Source organism: Melospiza melodia, chromosome 9 (assembly GCF_035770615.1).
Source record: "Melospiza melodia melodia isolate bMelMel2 chromosome 9, bMelMel2.pri, whole genome shotgun sequence".
In the NCBI taxonomy this organism is placed as follows: Eukaryota; Metazoa; Chordata; class Aves; order Passeriformes; family Passerellidae; genus Melospiza; species Melospiza melodia.
In genome coordinates this window covers 14,506,749-14,525,939 of record NC_086202.1, presented here as the reverse complement: position 1 = coordinate 14,525,939, position 19,191 = coordinate 14,506,749, and the positions used below count along the sequence as shown (strand labels likewise).

Sequence of the window (19,191 nt, the reverse complement as noted above, 5' to 3'; positions counted from 1 at the left end):
AAGGGTTTCAAGTTAAATATTCAGTAGCAGAATATTAAATGAAAGAATAGATTTTTTTGTTGTTGTTGCTCATTAACACAAGCAGCCCTAATTTGATTTCTTGAATGTATTTGCTTTCATATGAAAGCCAGAATAGCCACAAGGTACCAAGAGGCACTAGACTGTTCTTGAAGCTGCATTGTCCCAATAAGCTTTGCAAAAGGCATTACTAATTACAGCAGAGAAACAAATTTTCAGTAGTTAACCCTTAGAAAATAAAAATACTGAGGGGATTCTAGTGACCTAAAAATTGTCTACCAGTGTGCAATGATTTTTATGGATTTAGATGGGAGCAAGGGCAAATCTGTCTCACACGGGTATTTTGCACTTCCTTCCTTCATGTAATGATGTTCTTCACCTGGTAATCAGGTGTGTCCAAGTCTGCCCACGTTAGGGGAGCTTTTCAATGCACTTGCATGTGTGCAGTATGATCAGCAGAAATACACAGTGCATAAAAGCACATGCACACATTTACACCTATATATACAACAGGTACATACATTGTGGTCAGGAAAAAGGTAAAATAAGAGGCACCTTTCAACTTCCCTGCTTGCAATGTAACAGACAGGCTTGTAGTATCTGTCAGTGAAGTAACCACTTGGAAAGACTGTTATGGTTTTTCATCACCTGTAACCATTTTCTCATGTGGGTCATCATTTTATCCGTGTAAAACTTCTCCTATCTTATCAGGAGCTATCACACATAGAGGGTTTTCTTTTCTATTCAAGAAGTTTTCCACCTTTATGTGAAATTTTTTTAACTGCATGTAGTTCAAGAGGATTTACTAGGCTGAAAATTAAGCAGATCAAATTTTTCCTCCACAGAGTAGCTACCCAGGCAGTTGTCACTGAGCGGAGTACAGAGTATAAATGTCAGGATAAATTACCATTTTCCATTAAGGATTGGTGAACAACTAAATCCTCACTCAGAGAAATACATCTCTCTGGATTTAAACCTTTTGGCTCCAGTCCATTTCTGTAGTCTGCCCTGCACTTACTGAGAAAAGCCATTGATGACTATGGGAGTGGTGTTAAAGATGGAGAGGGATCTTAATACATATTTGTGACCTTACAAAGATGAACAGATTATTTGTTTGGTAGGTCATGTCTTCAGAACTGTTTCTTGCTACATAGCAAAACCACTTTGATCTGCAATTAAATATTTTCTTATATAATCTGGAAAATGTATGCATAATTGACAAAACTAGAAGGAACTGAGTACAGAGAGCAGAAAACAACATTTCATTCCATTTTTACATTTATTCAATGGAGTTCAGAAACAAGTATAATGTAACCCTTATTTTACAAAGTTAAGCATTAAATATTTTAAAAAAGGACTTCTTCGCCTTTGATAAGTAGTTTGGGACATGCATGTTAATACAAAGCCAGTTTTGGAAGACAGACATTTAAATGCAGAAAAGTGAGTTAACAAAATTTTCAGACACACTTGAAAAGGTGGCATGTCCTTTTATATCCCTTTATCCAAATGTAATTTCTCCATTTTTGCACAACTTCCCCTCCCATGTCCACTTTCTAAACTTTAAACTAATATTACAAAATGAAATATTTAGAAATACAAATAATACACCCAATAAAGTACATTAATTATGATGAATGATAATGGGAAAGAGAATCTGGCATAGTTGTCTATGTGGTAAGGGTTTTTAACATGGAAGCAGTCAAAGATACAGAAAAGTCTTTTCATTATCGACATTGCTGAACTACACACTCTGTGTTGATTCCTCTCCCTTTTTCTGTCACTGCTGCTTTGTTTGCTTTCCTTTGAATCAGTCTTGTTTGCATTGTCAGGGGCACTGCAACTGTTTGTCACTGCTGCCAGGACTGCATTCTTCTCTTCTTCATCATCATCATCATCAATAATCTGATAGGGAACACAACAGCAGGTACTTAAGTCCATGTTTCATCACCTGTTTATTTAGAGCTGCAGCAAATGGGATTTTTCTTCTGACTCCTCCTATGTTTCACTCCTCAGCTTCAAGGACAAGCACTTGCGTGCACCAGGCAGCTCCTTTCAGCTCTCAAAGCCTCCATTAATGGGGAAAACATTGACTTAAGCAACGCTATACAGCAAAAACTTTTGAAGCACTGTCAAGAAAATCTGGATTTGTTCAAATATGGACAAGGCACTTTACTTAAGATAGCAACAAATCCCTGAAAGGCACAACAGTAAACTGTCTTCTGCTCAGGGCAAATACTGGCAAAGTTTATTGCCCAGAAAGTGTGAAGGCAAAGCCCCAGCCTGGAGATGGAGAGGGTGGGGGAGCTGCCAGACCAGCAGAGCTGGCTGCACCCCAAATCAAGCACCCCAGGATGAAAGGTGCTCTCCTTGCGTGCAACTGGCTACCTCATTCTGGTGCTATGTGATAAAAATCAAGTGACTTTAAAAATAAAGAGGGACAAGCCCCAGCCACAGCTGACAATACTAACTGGCTTGTGATATTTTCTGTCAAGTCCTGAAACCCGTGCTTTAAGTTCTAAATTATGCTAGGGTTAAGAATATTTTTATGTGCTTCACTGCATCAAGGCAGGTCTTAGGAGAATGTTGTATAAGCTTTCTGGTGGGTTTTGTTTCTCTGATTAGAAATGGCTCAGAGCCATAAAGTTCATGTATGAAATTTTCACCCTTTGAAGTCAGTGTGTTTTCTGTTACTGACTCAGAGGACACAGGATTAGACATCAGCTGCAGCTTCAGCTTTAAAACTTCCTTGGAATTTCTGGGGTATTCAGTCTGGCTTGGGATATTGTAGAGACACCAGCAGAAACAAGCTACAAAGACTGGCTCCAATTTTGTATCTCAGCCAAACCTTATTATGTATACTTTGAGCAGGGGTCATTTTTATTCAGGTAGGCATACATATAATTTTTATTTTCTCCGGATAGTTTTATTACCTCCCAAATCAGTAGGCGGCATAAATGTAAGGCAAGTCTAAAAAAATTATTTGTGAAGTGTAGAATGCAGAATCTCTTTCTTCTGACCAACTTGCTTTTTTCCATTTGCATCATGAGAAGAAACAGTTTACACAAGGACAAACTTTTGAAAGGTTAAGATGTACATCCCCATGTGCAGCCAGACAAAAAGCTCATTTAGGTATACCCCAGCTATTAAAGTCAAAGAAAGCCAATTAAGCCAACTAAGTGGTCTCCATGCTGGTACAGAATTGCTCTTCTGCCCAGGGTGCATGTGTACAAGACAGCACAAGCCTGTCTTCTTCATCTAAAATTACTGACACCCTTGAAAATTAAAGTAGATTCTGGACAATGTCCTCAAACTGCTGTGAATCAGTGAAGCAGAACAAATGGCAGTAGAAAGGGGATTAATGCAGCTTTCCACTATCAATTAAAAAAAAAAAAAAAAAAAAGGATATTTTATTTGAGAGATAAACGTAGCTCAACACACATATCATCCTAAAAATACAATGACCAAAAAAACCCTTGGTCATCCTCCACGTGGCCTCCCACACCTCAGTGAAATACTGGGACAAAAATCTGCCTATAAAGCATTAAGAGGATCAATCCATAAAACTCCAGTCTGAACCTTACATAATCCCCAGGGTAGTACTAAAATTCAAACCTCAAGTTTTCACTTGAGGCCTGACTCTGTTATAAATATCTCTCTCTTCTGCTTCAAAAAGGCCAGGCAGCAGAGGGGAGTGCTGGGGATGGCAGAGGAGCCTTTGTCAGCAGTGCCTGGCACTTGAAATGAGGCACCAGAGCAACAGCCTAATGAATGCACTCAGCACTTCAAAGGTTAATAAAAAAATAAAGGAACCTGACAGAAGAGTCCTGACTTTTTCCCCCTGCTTTCATTTTTCATTATGACATCTGTGCTTCAAAACCATCAGGATTTGGGGCATTGCTCAATTTAAGAGTCTATTTTTCTCTCAGGTACGATGGCTATAGGTTGTTCAGAATTAGTTTTATTTCAGAGCATGAAAGGACATTGTGTACGTGCCGCTTCTCCTCCCTCACAACGCATGTGAGCAATTCCCAGGAGGCTGATGTGTTATGAGGCTGCTCCTGACTCCTTTCAGCTCCCCAAGGGGCAGTTCTCACTTAAGCAGAAAATACTGTAAGCAGTGCATATGTACAGGATTCTATCTGCAGTGCAACAAGGCAGGGCTCTTGCAAACAGAGGGGAGGTTACAGCAAAAGTGCTGGATCACATAGCTTGGAAAGGAGAGAGCTACTCTAGAGAACCATAGCTGCTAATTTGTGAAATACTGCAGTCTTACAGGGAGGCTTTATCAAGGGACTTTTATAGACTGCTATGAAGAACTGAGCATGATGAAAGACTGAGCCGGTTTACACTGTATCAAAAAAAAGAAATTGTGCTGTGAGTGTTCAGCTGTGGCTCCAGTTTTAAATGTCACACTAGGTTTTTTTCTGGATGCCAGCTGTCAATGAGGAAATGGCAGCTGGCACTAAGGAGGGCTCTATTTAGACACCAAATTGGCACCATTCAGGAAAGATGCTGTGCATCACCCAGAAAGCACTGCCTATGACACCTGATACTGGGGCTGCTGCTTATGCTAAGTGAAGTGTTTGCTGACATCCAAGAGCCAACAGAATTGGAGAAAATTTGTTGCTTTCACTAGATAATAAAGCTGCTCAAGCTTAAAAATATTTCAACCCAGAGTGTTGCACACCTGGAGCTTATGTGGTGTTCATAAAGGCTGCGTGAGGCTTGCACAGAAATACCACAGAGGCTGAATATCACACTTATAAAATTATTTGCAGTTTTCAAGCTGTTCTCCCTTCTGCCTTAACAGTGGAGGTTTAGGTAAAAGACAGAGGAAATCCAAGGAACATTTCTGTGCTTTGCAAGAGGGCACAATTAATGCCTTTATACAAAAGAGAAGAAACTGAGGAGAGGCAACCTCTCCTCTGAAGCAGGCTTCTGTTCTGGAGCTGATGTGAATGGCACATTCTGCCTGACCTCCCTTGCAGCAGGTGGTTCCTCTGCTTTTGCCATTAGCTTTGAAGGTGTCTCTGTGGGTCCTGGTTCACATGGTGTGAAACATTGCTAGAGCATGGATATGATGAGCTCTTTCACCAGTTTATGTTCTAAACTGGAGATCTCAGGGGCTTCAGAGGGGTTTGATATGCCTGTGCCCAACTTCTTCAAAGAGCAAAGCGGGAAGCAAGTGAGTACAACTAATTTCTATAGAAGAGAGAGGGTGACATTTCCATTTCACCTCCTACATTTATTTACATAATTCTGAGTGCAAATTTTCTATCAGCTCACATATGGGAATAACAAACTGGGACGTGAGATTTCCAATTAACCTGTGTCCACAAGAGAATACGATAATGAGGACAACACATTCACAGTGACGATACTCACACATAAATTGCTAAGTACCTGCTAGACAGTGACATGAGATTTTAGCTCGAATTTTTGCCCTTGTGATGTTTTTGTTTTCATAACAAGAAATGAGAAATACAAGTCAGGTGTGCTCTCCATGACACCTAGATCAGTAAGCAGTGCCTGCCCTTGGCTACAGTAGGAAAAGGACATGACAAGCATTTCCTTATTCTAGAGAGTCACAAGCTGATCTAGGACCAACAAACTGTTCCTTCTCTTATACCCCTATGTTTGTGTGGGCAAGAAGTGCATTTGGCTTGTTTGCTCACTCCTGATGCCCAGCAGAAGGCAGGAAACAAACCTGACATGAAAGACAATTTCTTTTGGTCATTAGGTTCATCACAAAACTTTCCTTTCTCATTTTACAGCTGTACCTCCACGTACTTCCACGCACATTTTTGAAGTCTACAAGTTCCCATGTCCACCCCATCTGCAAGCATGAGTACCTGCTCCAGATGAAAGGGAATCTGACAGAGGCAGGTGAAGGCAAGGACAGCATAAGTGCCCTTCACAGATCCAAAGATGCTTAATCACCCAAGCACTGAAACACTTTACTTTCATACCCAAACCTCCAAGCAGCTTTTTTTTCTGTACACTATGAGCAAAATGACAACCACTTACTTCACAAGATGGATATGCTCACAGGGAATTGTCACTGATGTTACCTTGCCAATAAAAATTACTTATAGGCTTTCCACCCAAATCCTCACTTGAAAGGAGTGTTTGCCCATTTGCAGACAATCCCTGATAGACGTTATCTCATAAAACCCACTGGGGTGGCTCAGCTTTGTGTCCATTTTGTAGTCTGTCTCCACACACCTAGACCCAACAACAGTTTTTAACATATTCTTGTGCATTTGCAGGACCTATCTTTCATCCAAACAGCCAAAATCTCATTAATTGATTAACTATCTAGACATAACCCCCCCAACCACATATTGCCCAATCTTCAAAAGGTTTTGAAGCTCCTCCACTTGAGCTCAATATCCTATTTCTTGAGTATATTGAGGAGCTTTGCTTAGGCATTTGTGATGCTCTGTTCTAATTTGGCTTAAACAGTTAACAATATTTCTGCTTCTGGACATTTATCCCTACAGCACAACCAAACTTCTTTCTGCCTTTTTTTTTTTTCCTTCCTGTTATTCTCATTTTCCATGTTTTACTTTTTTCTATTAATCCAGAAATTTCATAAGCTGCTTAAATTTTTCTTTATCATGCATATTAGGTTCAGTTCCATAATTAAAAGCTGCAAGACAATCATCTTTCAGCTTCCTTGTGATTTATTTTTCCTTGCTTATGAAAGCAGTGCTATACACTGGAGATGGAAGATGTGACAAAACCTCTTTGTGAACCTGTCCTCATTATTTCAGCAACCATCAGACTCAAAAAATAGCTATGTTGATTTCATCCATTTTTATTTTAAGTATATTTCACAGCATTTCAGAGTTGTGAGAAACTCTTTAGAGCCACAAAAGCACTGCTATAATGATGACGAAGGGAAAATGGATCCCAGTCTGACTTCAGGTGCAGCTGTTGAAAGAGAAGCTGAGAGCAGAAAGCTACAGGGACCTGATGCACTCAGCACATGAAGACACCTGCCAGGAGACTGACTCATGTTCTATGCATGTGCAGGTTTCATAAATGGAATGCTATAAACTCTTTTTTTTTTCCATATTGCAGTAGGATCAAGGCACCAAGCTCAGCCCAGTTTTTGAACTGCGAGTCAATGCTATTGCCTGGGAGACAAGTGCCTGTGATTTTGGTGAGACATCCAGAACATTTTATAAGGGCCATAAAGTCTGTACCAAAAGAGAGAAGGAGGAGTGCTTCAGTGTGTTTGGTCTCCTCCAGAAAAGCTCCAGGTATACAAATATTTTTTCTTTTTCTCAAGATTATTATGTTTCCCTGCCCTAATTCTAAAGAAGAAACTACCTTAAATACATTTACCATCAGTTTTAAGATAATTCATTCTTTTTAGCAAATGTAATTTAAATCCAGTTTGTAGGACAACACCAAATAATTAATTTACCTTTGGAAGCTCCTTTGAGCTGAGTTGGTGCAGAGTGCAGAAATGAGTCACAGCATACTCTAACAATGCTCCAAAGATGAAGCTGAAGCAGATACCAAGGTACACATCAATTGCCTTAATAAAGCAATTAGCATTTGGGAGTGAAGTCCTGGCTCCCATCATCAGTGTTGTCATCGTAAGGACTGTGGTGACACCTGTGGAATGGAAAAATACATGTTCTGGTATAACACAGATGGCACTGAGGGCCTCTGCTGCAAGGGCCCCACTGCAGGAGAGTTTTTCCTGGACCTGAAACTCCTAGAATGCCACAGCATTTAATGGATCATGTTTTAGGAAGAAGACTTTAAAATTAACTTGTGACTCTTAAGTAAAATGCTTTAAAAGAGTAACAGAAAATGTTAGCAAAGCTGAGAACACTAGAAATTAAAATGAGAGAGATTTTGGTGTCATGGAATGTATAATTATGATTAACACATTATTATTGCAAATCTATGCAAAAGGTCCCTTTAAAATATTCAGGTATCATTTTTCTCAGTGTAGTTGCCCACTGGCCTCATTCAATGTGAAATCCTTCTTTATTCCCTGTTCTGTAGGAGTATTTTTTCCATCCCACCTGCAGCTTGATCAAACCTGATTTGCATTCTCTCCCTTTCAGAATATCCTTTATTTGAAATTAATTATATTTAATCTCTTATAATTCTCTTGTTATTCATGTGTTAATTAGTATGTATGGTGAGACCTCACAAAAGCCTCACAATTGTCTGTGCAGGCCATGTATTTGAATATGTTTAAATTATTTCCAAAATTACAGTTTTTTGCTTTGCTTTCAGTGGCCTCCTCTGCCTATAAGTCTCCTTCCTGTAGCTGCCAAAGGCACTTTTCTTAATTAAAGAATAGCAGGGCTTCAAGGGGAATCCACATGATGCACTGAGTATGGCCAACCCAAAAAGTAATTCCATGAAACTCAGAAGTGTTGGCAACTTCAGGACACGGATGCCAATAGAGGAGGAGCCTCAATGACCCAGCCCCTGGTTTGGGTTGGTTTATCAGCTTCTCACCTATGCAGATTCTGGCTGGAACCGATGACTGGCTTATCCAAAATGACACCCAGGAGAGCACGACCAGAAGGATTGATGGCACATACGTCTCTAATATGAAATACAAGATGTTTCTCTTGAGTTCAAAGTGAAACACAAGTTTGGGGTAACGTCCTGTGGAAGGAGCAGGGAAAAAACGTTGTGAAGGTGCAATTATTGAAAAGATCCTTGAAATAACAACCTGTATTACTTTGGTGTGCTACAATGTGGAAAAAGCTTAACAAACAAGCTTGTAAAAATTAAACACAGCACTGAAAAATTCAGATTGAAGACTCTGAACTGAAGGAAACAATCAAATATGTAACATCCAGCCACCATATCCACTAAAGACACATTGAATTGGAAATTAAATGAGGATTAGTGAAGGAAAAAATAATCTATCAATGCATGAAGATGATGTTTCATCATATAACACAAGGCAAGGAAATTTGAAATCGTGTGTGGATTTAGCTGCCGCTATTCATAACACCAAGTGAGCTACTGTACAAACTAGAGCAGTAAGGATTGTCATTTCATGGGTTCTTACTTTTAACTATCTCACACATACAGTTTGTTTTGCTTTTCATTTACTATTGCTCAAGATGTGGATTGAGGGTACCTGCTCTGACATTGCTGACCTACCTCACATTCCACTTAGACCCAAGCAGTATCTTTGCATCCTCATTATCTATTTTTCCTTTGTATTAGTGCTTTAGAGTGTTTGTGCTGCTCTGAGCAGTGTCACTGTTGTGGCTCAAATTATTTCCTTCTAAGTCAGTGATTTCCAGAAGATGAACTTTTGATCATAGAGTCAAATACAGAACTGTGTTTCATGCAGGGACAGCACACTCATAAGCAAAGCCTGAATTTCTCATCCAGCTTCCTAACTGAGCAAAAATTGGCTGTGTTGAAGCACACAACCTGAAATTGTTACCAGTTCAATGCATTACAGGAAAACAAAATCTTGCTTTTTAAACGGGCAGAAAAGACTTCTTGTTCTGAAGTGCCAGGTTACAAATTAACTGTTATTAAGCTTTTACAAAATCATTTTAACATTTGCATGCCAGTGAGATATCAGTGAGAGACTAATGCGCTGTAGTCCAACAGCTTTGGCTTCCGCTATTTACTACAAAACCTATTTTCTGGCACCAATATCTGCTTCCAGTGCTGCCTGCTGTGAGTCAGGACAGAACTACAGAACAGTGAATTCACTTCAGCAACAGCAATACAGGCACAGACAGGCTATTTGTGCATCCCTCAGATGTGCTGTGAGACACAAAGAAGAGCACTTTTAAAAGCCTGAAATGCAAGCAGGGGATGCCAAGAAATGTCTTATTGCTCTCAGATGAGAAAATGGATGGCTAAATTTCAAATTTTGGAAGCATTGTATATATTGCATCAAGAGAACAATAACAGGATTTTTAAAACAGAAAGAATTGCATTATGTAGTCTGGCCCTAATCACAAGCCACTAATTTTCCATAATCATCCCTTGCTTTGAACTAAATAATTTTGGTTGGAATAGAGCCCACGTTTCACACAGACATGAAGATTTAGTCTGAGGATACCTAGACACACACCATTTCTTTTGGTAAATAATTCTGTTTGCTAAGAATCAATGCCTAATTTCTAATATTAACTCATTTTCAGTTTTCTGCCAAATTGAGCATCTCCTCCCTACTAAATAGGGAAGAGATTACTAAATAAACTAAATAGTCCTCTGGTAGTCAGTTCTTTCTCCTTCCAAAGGAAAAAATACACTGTATTTAGGGTTTTTCTTTGTAAATTCAGTATATTGAAATCCTCAAGTGTCCAACTGAAAGAAAGAGTACAAACATTACAGTTCAATTATCTCCATGAGGCAAGAGGTACAAACATGTTTTACACCATTATCACATTTTACGTGAAAAGAGGGACATTCCACCAGTGTACCTCTACCAAGGCTGTGACTTTTATCAATACAGTTGTTTCAATAAATGTCATTTTGCTCACCAAAACTGGTTTTGAGGGTATGGAGACCAAAGTAAGGCACTCAGAAGTCAGGGAGTGAAAAACTTGCAATGACTGTGCGACCTTACTTTCTCTGTCTGCTCTGAGATGAGCACAGGGCAAAGGGAAAGCTCTGGGTCTGCACAACAAAAGGCTGCAGCACAAAGCACCTGTAGGGAAAGAGAACCAGATACTCCACAAAAGCTGCTTGTGCTGTGCTTCTGAGCTGACCACAGGGAAGGATGTGCCCAGCAAAGGGGAGAGAAGAGACCAGACCATCCTTCCTGCAGCACCTGGGGATTTCCTGTGGCTCAGCCTCAGAAGAACTCGTTAAGAAGAAAAACTCTGAAACAGCCAAAACAGCCATACAACAACAGCCTCTCCTTGTTACTGCCCTACAAGTGTATCTCTATTTACCTCAGTATAAAAGGTAAGTGCATACATGTGAAGTTACTTCAAAATATCAGATTTAAAAGCCACAGTTCAGAATTTCCAAGTTTAGACAAGTCCTTTGAATATTCTGGTGTTATTATTTTTTCTGATGCCAGAAATTTCTGAAGTAATGTGAAAAAAGAGAAATAGAGATGTAACAGCTTATAGCTGAGTGACTTTTTGGGGAACAAAAAAGAGACATTTCTCTAACCTTAAGGCTTTCTTCTTGCCAGAATCCAAAGACATATCATGGACATGATAATAATAGTGTCAGCATTTCTCTTAGGAGTTCAGAAGAGCTTTTATAATGGAAATTTTGAAGCAACCTATATATAGAAATCATCAGAGCTCCTCCTGTAATAAACTGAAGGAATCAGTAGTCGAGAAAAAGTATTCAGTGCACACTTATCATGCTAAAGAAATGAGCAATGGGAGAAAATGAAGATAGGGAAATATTGCAGTCCCTTTTCCATCTACACCACACCTGTACCCAAAGTTATCATCTTTAAAAAGAACAGATTTGCTGCTCCTGTTGCGTGAGCTGCATATGGGAGAGTAATGCTGTATCTCATTGCCTTTGACTGGCACATCTGAGACCATGGTGCCATCAGCCAGAACAGAACTGAAACAGGTTCATGAAATCCTAGTCCTGACTTTATTAGAGTTAACTCAAGTACAGCTCAAATTAACTCCGCAAAACTGTCAAGTTTGCCACTTGCTTGACAACAAAATACTTGCATTAAAATTAAAATGTGTTTTTTCTTTCAAGTTTCCAGCCTATGATGAATGTCACCTCAGTGTGAGACTGCTTTGATTTAAATTTGTTAACATGATAGAAATAATTTCTGTTCAGATATCTAACTGCAGCAAAGGCACAGCATTAGCACTTATCAAAGTATTGAATTGCTCTGTGTAACAGTTTCTCAGATGAACCTGAACTTAAATGACTGTCAATATTTACATTCTAAACACACTTCAAGGTGAGGTATTCTACTTAGGTGACCCCATGGCAAAAGAAAATTCAGCTGAGTAATGCAGGCTTTATAGAATTTATGAGAGAGCAGAAGTGCAGAAGTAGACAGCAGCTCTAGATGAAGAACAAATCCAAAGAGCAGATGACAATCTCCATACCTACTCTAACCTCCTCTACTGCTAAGTACCCTAAAAAGGAGAAGTTACAGCTGACCACTGTTGTTAATCGCCATAAGATTTATATCTGTACAGGTTTTAGTCAGTAGCTGAGCAGGCCTGGCCTAGGTCTGAGTCAGATCTTTCTGAAGGCAATAAAAACTTGTTCATGTCATTTTATAACTTGGCATTGAAATTCGGCTTTTGGCTTTTAAAATTATATTCTAATTTACAGTTCTGATTATCAGACTCTTTGTATAGACTTGCCACTGATGATTCTATCAACAATGACTATTGCTGCACTGCTTGAGAAATACATAAACCTGAACAAGCTTCCTATTCACTCTAGGTCATTCATTTTCTGATTTTCCCATTTTTCTGTGGCATCTGTTCCCAGCTGATGGCAGAATGCTTCACCTTTGATCTTTTCTGCAGCATTTCTGACCAGTAAATGGTCCCAGCAGAGGTAACTAAGGAAGGACTGATTCTCTATAAATGCTGGCAGCAGTTCCTAATTTCCACTCTAAGTGCTTTGGGATGGGACCATCTTCCCCACAACCACTTCCTGAGGACTTTCTGCTGAACTCTCCTCCAGTAAAAGACTGCTCCACATCACTCTTTATGCAAGAAGCACTTTGGTGCCCTGCACAGAGGTGTGCAGCCAGGCACAAAGAGCATCCTTTTCTCTCTCATGAATTATTTATGCTAACCCCTTGGGTGTCTGCTGAAATGTGTGATGTACAACTCACACAAGCACGTCAGTGTAGTTCTACCAATGCATCATGTCCTTCTCATCTTGCCTCTTCTAAGGGCAGAGGACAGGAGAGCTTAAAATAGATTTTACTGGTTTAACTATACACTGAAAATGTAGTTTTCAGTATGCAATTTTGGTATTGCTTATTTACAATGAACATGGGCAGTGAATAATCAGAATGTCCCCACTTTTACACGATAAATAAGTTGTGCAACTGAAATGCAATTCTCTGACTGCTGCAGGATGCTAAGAGGATGCCAATATAAATTGCTAATATGTTATTACAGCTTCTTTGCCCCTCCTTCAGAGAAAAAAAACAACCTTCTGTCCTTCACAGTCTAGATCTTACAAACTTGATTTTCAGAGCTGAATTAAAGGAAATGAAAGTTCAGGCTGGGCTTCTCAACAAGTGCTTCATCTTCATGAAAATGCTTTATGAAAAATAAGTTTGAAATTCAGATTTCCTAAGAATGAAACAAACCCTTTCATGTAGTGTATATGTGTACATATATTTATCCACTTAGCTTACCTAACAAATCAAAACAAACAAACAAAACAAAAAAAAAAACCAACAGAAAAAAAATTATGCCACCGAAAGTTTTCCAAGTGTTGAGGTTTATTTATGTCTATGCTATAAAGAACTTCAGAGGAGTTAATAACAGAATGCTTCCTAATATCCTTGATATTCTTTCCATTCATTGCATTTCCCTATGAGTTTATGTTACCGTAACTTTTTCAAAATTTCCAAAACTGTTTTCTTTCTAAACTGTTCTACGTTGCAGAAGTATCTCAGAAACAACTCATGATGGAAAACATCAGCTCAAGTGGAAAAGCTTGTTTACAAAGAGGGATGCTATGAGCTCAGAGAGGTAAATTGAACACAACGTAATAGATAGATAGACATGCTTAGGTAATTGTTTAAATCTTAGGTGAGGCTGATGGAAGACCCACCAGGTAACATTATTACTGAATGCCTCTGGAATTCTTTGTGAGCCCTGTATGGCAGAGAATATGTTCTCAGAAGTAACAACTGGAGAGCAATTAGAGACAATAAAAGAACAGATAAAGGGAATGGGGGAAGTTATTCAGCCCACCATACCTCAAAAGGAAAAGTACTGAAAAACCTAGAAAAACTTGATTATTAACTAAATAATCTCCTGAACTTTGGGAAATTGCAGATGAGCTTGTAGGACAAAGCAAGCAGTGCTTCTATTTAGAAAGAGACCATGACTGATGAACATACACTCTTATACAAACTTTATATAATCTATATGTATTTTGTATACACTTTGATTTCAGTTCACAAATTATAAATGAGAGCAACTCCTCACTGGCTTAGCTGTGACATCCCCCTGAGAAGCTACAACAGGCAGTGGCCTGGGGACCACAGAGCTTCAGCCCTGCAGAGCCACACAAGGGCTGAGGGCCTCTGGCCCAAGGAGGCTGGAGCAGGATTTGAGGCAGACATCAAACCCCTGGCAGTGACTGCAGACAAGAACAGCAGCCAGCTCCTTCTGCAGCCTTTTCAACAGAGCAAATATCTTGTCTTTGTGCATCGAGGAGCAGAGACTGAATTTATGCTTCTGTCTCTTCTTTCCTTCTGTTCTGCCAAAATAATGCCATTTGAATATGGCAGTTTGTTGACTTGACATTTTCCAAGCGGGGACGTGCACCGAGAGCCCTTCCTGCCTGCCATGCCCCTCCTGCCTTCTGGGCTGAAAACTCAGCATTAGACTGGACCTGAGCAAGCTGAGCCTCCTCATTCCTGCTGCTGCCAAGGACTTGACAGGACAGCAGTGGGTGCAAGACTTAAGGAAAGATGCTGGGGGAAAAAAGCTATCAACGGCCAATTAGCATGAAGTTTTAAATTATGTTTTTGCTTCTTTCTCTGACTAAAAATGGAAATTGAGATTAATTAGCTATTGCTTGCTGTGAAAATAGAAGTATTTATGAAGTGGCAACACATAGGGTCTGTCCTGTGCCCAAAACTGCTCCCTAACATGATGACATACCATGAGTGTGTTAGGAGTGGAGTTAGCACGTTGGAGAACAGGACTGGAGTTCAAAAATATCTCACCAACTATTATATCACAAGTAAAGCAAGGGAATTCAACAAGTATGAAGTCCTGCACTCAGATGGGAATCACCAGCTCCCAGAGCTCAGGGAACATGTGGTTACAGGGCAAAAAAGGAGTCAGAGAACTTGGAGGACCCACCAGCTGAACAAGGTCAAAAATGCGTGATAATTTTCTGCAAGAAAAGCAAATAGCAGCCTAGAATGCATAAAGAGGAACAGATTTCATGGAACACATTAAGTAAACCCTTCCATCCTCAGAGGATATCTAATGGGAACCCATTTTTGGGTGCTGCATACTAGCAAAGAGATGAAAATTCAATGGCTGAACAATAGCAAAGATGGTATATCTAGAAAATTGCTTGTATGAATTAAAAAAGAGGAAAATTGTTGGTCTGAGAAAAGATATATCAGTCTTGGAACAGTGAAAAGGCTGCTGAAAAAAAAGCAGGACATTTGTCTTCAATATCCACATAATGGGTTTGAAATGCAGCGAGGGAGATCAAGATTAGACATGAGGAAAATATGCGTGTAATAAACACCAGGAAAAAAATCATCTAGGGAGGCTGTGAAGCAGACACTTTGGAGGTTTGTCTGACTTACTCCTAGAAACATCTGTCAGGAAGTAGCTGCAGATATAGATGACCTTGCCTTGTGACACAAGAATAGATTAAATGAATTTTTAAAATGTATTTCAGCTTTATTTCTATGATTATTTATACAAAAAGCTACACTGTAACAGTTCTTCTTTGCTTTTATGTTTTTCCAGTAAGAAAAGCAAGCTTTTTATATTAGTATTTATTACTCTGAGAATGCAGCTGGTGTTGGCTGGACAGCTAAAATGATGCAGATAATATGGTTTGGGAGTCCAAGAGTTTATCAGTGTACAAAGAATGAGGACTATAGTTAAAGACATGTAGGAAATGGTTCTAACAATTAAATTACCCATGTCCAAAATGAAATTGTTCTGTACCAAAGCAAAATCAACACCAAACCCTAGCAAGAAATCTAGCTAACATTATTCAAAGTGACTTACTATTATGTGATTACAGTAATGTGATTACTATTATGTGATACATGCTGTTCTACAAACAAGATTAATCCTCAGTGTCCTTTTCTTAAATTTACTGAAGTTACTTATGCAGGAATTTTGCTGACTGCATTTTGAATTTGGCTCTGTCAGTGGCTGTACATGAACTTGGGTTTTGCACTGCTGTACAACATTTCACTTGCACAGCAGCTGTACTGCCTGGTCATGTTCACAGAGTATCAAACCCTGATTGCTTTTTTTGCTGTGCTAGGAAATACTGCACACAGCTCTTCTCTCATAACTTTAGCTTTAGCCCCTTGAATTGTAGTGGTAATAAACAGCTGTTATTTATAATGTTATTGTTATTTATAAGCTACTCTCATATCTATTAATGGTAATGAGGAAATGCAAAACATCATTTTTCATTTCAAAACTGATTACACAGCTCCATAATCTGATTGCTTTTTTCTTTTAATATGGCCTACAGTAGGCACTGCTTTCCAAAAAACTGTAGAAAATAGCACCAGGTTCAGAATGACTCGGTAGAAAATTAAGAGGATTCGGAGATTAAATTTTAAAAGCACTGCACAGCACTTGACAACATGGCTGTCTTGAATAGGAGAACTGGAACAAGCAGGTGTGAGAAATTTTAATTGAATTAATTGGTGTGTCTTAAAACATATAATTAAAACAAAAAGTGGCTTTTCACTTCATACATATGATTCCTGCCAAGACAAAGAGAGGAAAACAGCATCATTTACTGGAAGAAGAGCACAGTTCATCTGATCATACCTCTTCAACTCTAACTGGAAATAGGTTTTAGTCAATCTAGTTAAACAACAAACAAAACTAAAAACCAACCAACCAAAACAAACAAACAAAACAACCAAATTTTTTTGTCTTTAAACTCCTGATTCTGTGATAGAATGTGATAGGAATTAAGCAGGTTTCCTCTTCCCCTTTCCTGTGTGATGAACAGGTCCTAATACCCTTCTGGGCAGAGCAGCAATAAAAGATTATTCTTTTATTGAACCTGATGCTGCTTACTCAGAAACTGTAAAGAGGAAGGCAACCAGATGTCACTCACATAAGTAGCAAGCAATTCTGTGATCCTCGAGCCTGCTGGTATTTAATTTATACTTTTACATCCATTTAGAGAACTTCAATTTTTTACCCTGAATTAATACCTGAAATTAGATCACAAGTTTCTCTGTGTTGTGTTATTAAAGCAGAAATACCCAATAATAGAACAGAGAAAGTATATCTCTGTGATTCAGAATTAGAAACATGTCCTCTGGTGAAGCTGCAGTTTTGAAGGATGTGTGTGTCTTGATTTAAAGATCACACCCTTGTGTGGGTGTGCTGACTTGAGCAGAAGAGAAACTGGGTACACAGTGAAGAGCAGCAATGAAGGACCTGAGAGTAACTCAAAGAACAAAAAGGTTTGGCAGGTCTTGAACTCCCTGAAATCCCTTTCAAAGTCTCTGGAAAATAATCAAGAGCACACTGTTCCCTGAGGTTAAGCCCTGCAGTTAGAGGAAACTTTCTACAGCAGATTCCTAAGCTCGGCAGAGGAGCAGGTCTGGGAAAGGCTCCTCACCCTTCCCTGGGCACAGGAACCTCAGGTCAGGCAATCTCCTTCCTGCTGCCCACCAGGCTGGGCAGGAGCTGCCACACAAACACAGAAACTCCTACAAGCAGTAGCCATGAAACTCAAAGTCCTGCAGCTGTGAAAGTGCACAGCATATTCTTGGAATTTCCACAGATGAATAGAGGCTTTTGACTTGCCTTGTAAAGCCAGAATGGCTGATCTGAGCTGCGTACCCCAAGGTCCCTGGTCTGTCTTCAATTTAAATCACCAATTGCATGCTCCTCTTCCTTCACAAGAGCTCTCCCTGACATATGCAAGGAGCAGTAGATTCATGTTTATAATTCTTTAGATAATGTGTGGCCTCCAAGAAAATGCTCAGTCTTTATATTAGCTTGGTCTCTGCTTGTAACTTGGAAAGTATTTAAGGTTTCAAGAATGGAAAACTGTCATCCTAACAGAAAGCAGTCTGCTCAGTTCCTGAAGCTGCTCCGTGTCCAAAGCCATAGTTCAAACTGCACCCAGAAATTGTTTTAGGGCTGTTTTTACCTGTCTCATACACAGCTTCAGATACAGAAGTAAAGTGGTCTTCAACTGTGTACTGTGCCAGCTGGAGCGTGTCCAAACCTCGAACTGAATCATTTCCTCTGGTCCAGTAAAACATGACATCATTGATGTTATAACCCCCTGCAGTGAGACACAAGCCAACAATTGTGTTTATTTTGCACAATAATTAATTTGTGTTGAGCACACTTATGGTTCAGCTGTTTCTTATTTCTGGAAGTGCAATTAGACATAAACAATGATGGGTTTTGGCAGATTGTAATGCCTGTTCATGACAAAATTTGCAGCACCATGCAAAGTCTTGTAAGTTAAAAGCTGATGTTTTTGGAGGTGGTCCTTACATGTATCTTGTATTTCAGTATAAATGACAAACTAATAAAATAGATTAGTACCACCTGGTATTCTAAAGGCAAAAGCTATTAGGCTCTAAGAAAATAGAGCTTTTATGAATTATTGCACTTGCCAGCACTTTGACTGGACATGAAACGTGCCGTGTGTTGCATCCCAAATGCTGTTTCTCAGTGCAGTGCATTGGTCCTCATTCCCACAGAGATGAAGGGATGGGGAGAGCAGCACAGCTGCTGCTCGCTGGTGCTGTGCTCCAACCTGAGCTTGAGTCACCACTTGGGACAAGGTTTTGGCTGAGGAGCTCGGATGCTTGCCAAGGACACCAGCTTAGAGCCGGTGTTTCTGCAGGCTCAACAGCATGGCACGCTTCAGGGGCCCCAGGAGGTTCCCTCTTAACCTTCAGGCAGTAATTAGGAGCTGGATGAATCATCTATCAGAAGGCAACCGTGTTTTGCACACACTTGTCAATGTGCAGCACAATCATAGCCAAAATACCTCTGTAACTTTTCCCCCTTATATAAAAGGCAGCCACTTTACAGACTAGTGCATTTGATTAATTCAAGATTATGTTAATGTAATTTACATGTTAACAGGGAGCATTTGAACATCTTTTTTCTTTAGCTTACTTAGATCAATCATTCTTGTATTTGACAGATTTATATTGTGCAAGTTAATAGCTCAGCTTAGGAACAGAAACATGAGCTGATGATTATTTTTAGACTTTAGTCAACTGTAAGTAAATTACTGTGAGACAAT

General features: G+C 39.4%; 1 protein-coding gene across 1 annotated transcript in view; it reads right to left on the bottom strand.

Annotated features, from left to right (window-relative positions):
• Nucleotides 1–1,316: 1,316 nt before the first annotated feature.
• LOC134421653 (gamma-aminobutyric acid receptor subunit pi-like) overlaps nucleotides 1,317–19,191 on the bottom strand; it is a 37,341-nt gene continuing 19,466 nt past the window's right edge. The window contains exons 6-9 of the mRNA XM_063162839.1: nucleotides 18,073–18,210; nucleotides 8,512–8,664; nucleotides 7,454–7,647; nucleotides 1,317–1,920 (exon numbers count right to left, since the gene is read on the bottom strand). Coding sequence (XP_063018909.1) covers nucleotides 1,606–1,920; nucleotides 7,454–7,647; nucleotides 8,512–8,664; nucleotides 18,073–18,210 — 800 coding nt within the window. The 3' untranslated portion in view covers nucleotides 1,317–1,605. The remainder of the gene's footprint in view (nucleotides 1,921–7,453; nucleotides 7,648–8,511; nucleotides 8,665–18,072; nucleotides 18,211–19,191) is intronic.